Here is a 4,730-nt window from a genome sequence, read left to right on the forward strand (position 1 = left end):
TTTAATCCAAATAAGTCTACACAACTGGCCAAGTATGATACTGTTACAGATAGATTAGCTACCATTGCAATATTGCTATCAAAGGATAAATTCATTGATACACTCTCAATCTGGCATCTAGAGTGTTTGCCGACTACATTCTAAGTAAATGGAATTTGAAGGGACTAATTATTTTGAAGTAACAAAGAGATTAAAGCAGGAAATGGTAAAAAATTTGCAAACTATAACTGTGTATAACAGACTGAAACTATGTAAAATACATTCACAGTAAACTATCTGTTTTAGCTGGGAGCCTCTTGAAGAAATTGCTTGGCACAGATGGTAGCTTGCTCCTAAACCTTGGATGTCGCAAATAATACAAACCTGTTACCAGAGCCACCACTCTGAATGGTGTTGCATAGAGAACAACAGCTGCACAAAAGCTGAATACTTCAAAAATGCAGGTTGCTCTGGGGTCTCTCCAACTCAGTAGAGTCTGAAATCTCTCCCCTTGTGTAGCTATGTCCCCAACAATTGTCTGAATCCTACCTGCAACACTTCTAAGCCTGTCATACCTCATTCTCACTACATCAAGCGATTTTGAAGTTGGGAATGTGTCAAACTCTTCATCAAGTTCATCTGGTTGAACAGCTTCTGCCCATGAGAGTTTAGTATCCATGTGAGGAGGGTGTCTAGGACGGAACCTATAGTTCCACAGACCAATCAAGAACATGTAGAGAAACACAGTTGGTAGTATCAATTCTGGGTACCATATCAGTATCAGGAAAAGAATGTGAACTAGAATTGTTGTGATGTGATTCTTCCAATAGCAAACATCACTGAACCATCGTCCCATTGTGATCATACCAGAAAGAAGGGACATGATGCGAAAGAAGTTAGCTTTGCTTCTTCTCATGCTCCACATATGAGAATCAACATCCAGCATGTACTCCACCACCTCCTTCCTTAGAGAGGGTTCAGCTCGGCCAAGCCTCGCACCTACAATATTCATGGCTTGGTATCTTAAATTGTCAATTTGGTTAACTGTGAAAGGATGTAAGTAGTGCATCTTGGGAAGCATGGGTTGGCCATAAATGTAAACCATATTAGCTAGTGAGAGTGAAGTAAACCTCACTGCTAGCTGAAGCTCACCCATCCTCTTAACTCCATGTGGGTGTAAAACAAGAAGTGGATGAGAATTTATGTAAATCCTATGAGCTTCAAGTGTTGAGAGCCGAATCCTTACCTTTCCAATTCTAGAATCTCGGGCTGCACTGCCACTAGGAGCTTTTTCCCCTCCACCTAAATGGCAATTGTCAAAAACCCCCAATGTTATCACAGTGCAAGGATCATAAACCTCCCATGTGTATTGCTCATTCCATTTTGGACTAAAAGTGTCCACAAGTGTTCTAGTTCGGACCCATTTCTGACCATACTTTGCAACACAGTATGCATCTGTGCTGCCACGGCCATCCTTCATCTTCATTGGGAGAAGCCCTTGTGCTCCTAAGATGCCTACTTCAAGTATCCCAATAGGCTGCTTCCATAATTGTCTTGCTGTTGGTCTTTGATCACTTATGTACAATGCGGATTCGTCTAGGACATGGTATCCACCTTCAAGGCAAATTCTCAGGTGAATCCTGCTTGAAAATTTAAGCTCATTCCTCCTATCACCTTCCAACACTCCAAAACCAAATGTCTGAAGATTGAACCAGCGAGAATGAACTGGCCTGTGGTCCAGCCGCTTCTCAAAGAGGGTCAATGGCAAGCTTATTTTCCCAAGTACCTCGTCTTTTGAAGGGTGCACACGATCCTCCACTGTAATTGTCAATTGCTCCTCAAATGGTTCAGCAGCTACAAAAACTAAATCTTCATTCCAAAGTGGAGTAGTTGTTCTAGTGGGACATATATTGGTCTTCAGTGCTTGGCACCCCACTTGAGCTTTCACAAAAACCTCTGGTAAGCGGTTTCTGTCTCTAGATATCACATCTTGAGCTTCAATGACATTGACTCTAAGATACCACAGCTTTGGTGACACATAAACCTTTGATCTGACGTTGAAAACACCTTCCCCATACACAGTGGCAGCATCAGAATGCCAAGCATATGAGAAAGCTTCATCAGCTTGTGTTCCCATCCAAACTGCAAGCATAATATCACCCCTGACCTTACCTTCTCCTCCTAAGTCCTCGAGTCTGTACCATTGAGGGGCCAGTGGGCTATCTGGTGGAACTCTTGTTGGAACCTCATTGAGGTCAAAAACCACCCTTCCAAGATAATCATCTCTACCAACCATTTCCTTGTCTTTCACAAAGACTTCTAGAACAGAAGATTGAATGCGGTCTTTGGAGAAAGCAAACACTTGGTTCCACTCTGGGTTCAATTTCTTCTCAAAGTGCTTTGTTCTTCCTTTGTAGTTCCCCAGCTTCACTTCCACATAAGGATTACAGCTTGAGGTGATGTTGCTTGAGGGAAGGTCTTTCGCTTTCACGACACGAACATACAGATAAAACATCTGCTCAACAAGGTCATATGTGCTTGTGAATCTTTCACCACCACTCACCAACCCTCTTCCATTACTAGGCCACCGCTCACCAAGCTGTGGGTTGGTGTCCATGAGATTGTAGTTTTCATCATCACTAGCATGTACTTGGGGATCAACTGGGTGCATTGTGAGTGGTGTACCTTGTGGTTGTCTCTCTACTAAAATCCTTGGCTGGGGGTTTGTGGCATTGAGATTGTAGCTTTCATCATGGCTAGGATGGATTTGAGGATTAACTTGGGGCATTGTGAGTGGAGTTCCCCTTGGTTGTTTATCTACTAAAATCCTTGGTTGTGGAATGGTGTCCTTGAGATTGTAGCTTTTATCATGGCTAGGATGAACTTGAGGATTATTTGAGTGCATTGTGAATGGAGTACCTGGTGCTCGTGCTCGTCTCTTAATTGAAATTCTTGGCTGTGGATTGGTGTCATTATGATTGTAGTTTTCAACATGGCTAGCTTGGACTTGAGGATCAACTGAGTGCATTGTGAATGTAGTATCTTGTGGTCGTTTCTTTATTGAAATCCTTGGCTGCTGGAGAACTTGGTGTTTGTCTAGCTGTTGGGATATCTCTTGGACAAGTTCTTTGCTTTCTTTCTTTGGCACTTGATCAATATCAATGCCACTAGGTTGAGCTTCTGCAGCAGAGTCATTTGACACAGCAACAGAATATACTTTTTCTGCTTCTTCTCTGGTTGTTTCTGGGGCATCAAATGCAGGACCCTCTAATCCGGGATCAGCTTCTAATGTTTTGTCTGTGTCAGTTAGGCTTGAATTTTCTGTAACAGAGGGAGTACAATGAGGAGGAGGAAGGTTAGTAATAGTGGATTCTGGTACTTGTGGTGGAGTAGAAGGTGAGAGTTTTTCTAGTTCTGAAGGGAAGATAGGAGAAATATCTTTAGGTTTGGACTCTGATGCAATGTATATTTTTAGGCCAATCTCACCCTTAACAGATGAGAAAAACCACTTCTTTTCAAGTGGGAAAATCTGATACACTTCCTCACCTTCTTTGACAATATTAGAGCAAGGAATTCTTACCCTACCAAGGAAGTTTCGGCCAGGAATAGGTCTCCTCTCGTTGTAGACTGAGACTTCAATAGTTTGGCGATGGTAAGGTTTGGTTGCATCTAAATGAAAGACTAGTTTGTGATTCCAAGTGGGGTTAAGGTTCTTTGGGACAGTTCTGGTTCTACTTAGCTGGTTTTCAAAGTCGACTTCCACAAAGGGACTTGATGATCCCTCACCATCTTTTGGCATAAGATCATGAGCATTAATAACCTCCACTACCAGTTTCATATTCTTTTCTTTCTAGTGTCTCTGCCACAATGCAGCTATGTGGCTATCAGAAGTAACCAGATATTCGTTTCTGAAGCATTGAAGTTATACTTAAGAATGCAAAAGATAAAAAAAGAATACACAGTTATGGTTCTCTCCCTTTATTGCACACCAGAAGCACTTGCTACTAATTTGGTTAAGCAAGGAATAATTTCATGGAGAAGCTGTCTTAGCTTTAGCAATCTGAAGATGGGAAAGCTTCAGATTGATCTAACTTAAAGCTTGGACTATTCCTCTGATCTGAAGAGGTTGTTGCAATTGTTACTGTTTAATCTTAATTCTTCAATGATTATAAATACTAAACTAAATGGTAATAGCAGAATTTTGATTTTTCATTTTGTCCAGATCTTACTAATCCCAGTTATTGACTCCACTAAACAAACAAATAATTGCCTTAATATCATAACAGGATGAGTCATGAGTGGGTCATTTTTTGTTGTTATTTGTTTTCCTTTCTTTTTATTTTTTCTAATTTCAATATCTCTGTTCAGTGAAAATAAATAATTCTTTTGATTCTTAACTTATTCATGCAGCATAATGATTCTCAAGTTTCTATCATTGAAATAGTTACTTGGTGGCGTTAATAGCCTAAAGGGATTAGTTGAATCAAAGCAAATATATTATATGTACATTTTAGGATCATTGCTTTCTTCTATATGCAGCAATCCCAAAATGAAGAAAAAGTGAATGAATAGGGCTTAAATGGCATAGCTGAATCTGCAATAAAGCAAAGGTAGATTAGCTTAGGGGCTTGTGACCTAAGACAGAGATGCTTTCCTTGAGCTTTATTCTTCTCTTCCTTTTTAAGATTGTGTATTATAATTATCTCTTTGCTGAGTTTTGGACTAGCCGGTTAAAATCCCACATAGGGTCT

At 40.5% G+C, this 4,730-nt stretch overlaps 1 protein-coding gene across 3 annotated transcripts; it reads right to left on the reverse strand.

Moving 5' to 3' along the window:
* Nucleotides 1-262: 262 nt before the first annotated feature.
* Nucleotides 263-3,817, reverse strand: LOC133294224 (FT-interacting protein 1-like). Of its 3 annotated transcripts, none has more exons than XM_061492877.1 (2): nucleotides 3,056-3,817; nucleotides 263-2,698 (listed from the first exon to the last, which is right to left on the reverse strand). In XM_061492877.1, the coding sequence occupies exons 1-2, from the start codon at nucleotides 3,815-3,817 to the stop codon at nucleotides 263-265; spliced, it is 3,198 nt and encodes a 1,065-aa protein (XP_061348861.1). The 3 variants fall into 3 exon arrangements, with proteins under 3 accessions (XP_061348861.1, XP_061348862.1, XP_061348863.1); XM_061492878.1 differs by having other exon boundaries at nucleotides 263-2,684; nucleotides 3,042-3,817; XM_061492879.1 differs by having other exon boundaries at nucleotides 263-2,616; nucleotides 2,974-3,817.
* Nucleotides 3,818-4,730: the final 913 nt, after the last annotated feature.

This window comes from Gastrolobium bilobum, unplaced genomic scaffold (genome assembly GCF_033153095.1).
Source record: "Gastrolobium bilobum isolate Gb01-03AN ecotype WA unplaced genomic scaffold, APGP_CSIRO_Gbil_v1 utg49515, whole genome shotgun sequence".
Lineage (NCBI taxonomy): Eukaryota > Viridiplantae > Streptophyta > Magnoliopsida > Fabales > Fabaceae > Gastrolobium > Gastrolobium bilobum.

Bases quoted from the DNA above. Each gene is read 5' to 3' on its own strand.
- LOC133294224 (XM_061492877.1), bottom strand. From the start codon at position 3,817: ATGAAACTGGTAGTGGAGGTTATTAATGCTCATGATCTTATGCCAAAA. The intron at 2,699-3,055 runs CAGCCAAGGATT...GCCACAAACCCC, and splicing joins ACAAACACCAAGTTCTCCAG to CAGCCAAGGATTTTAGTAGA.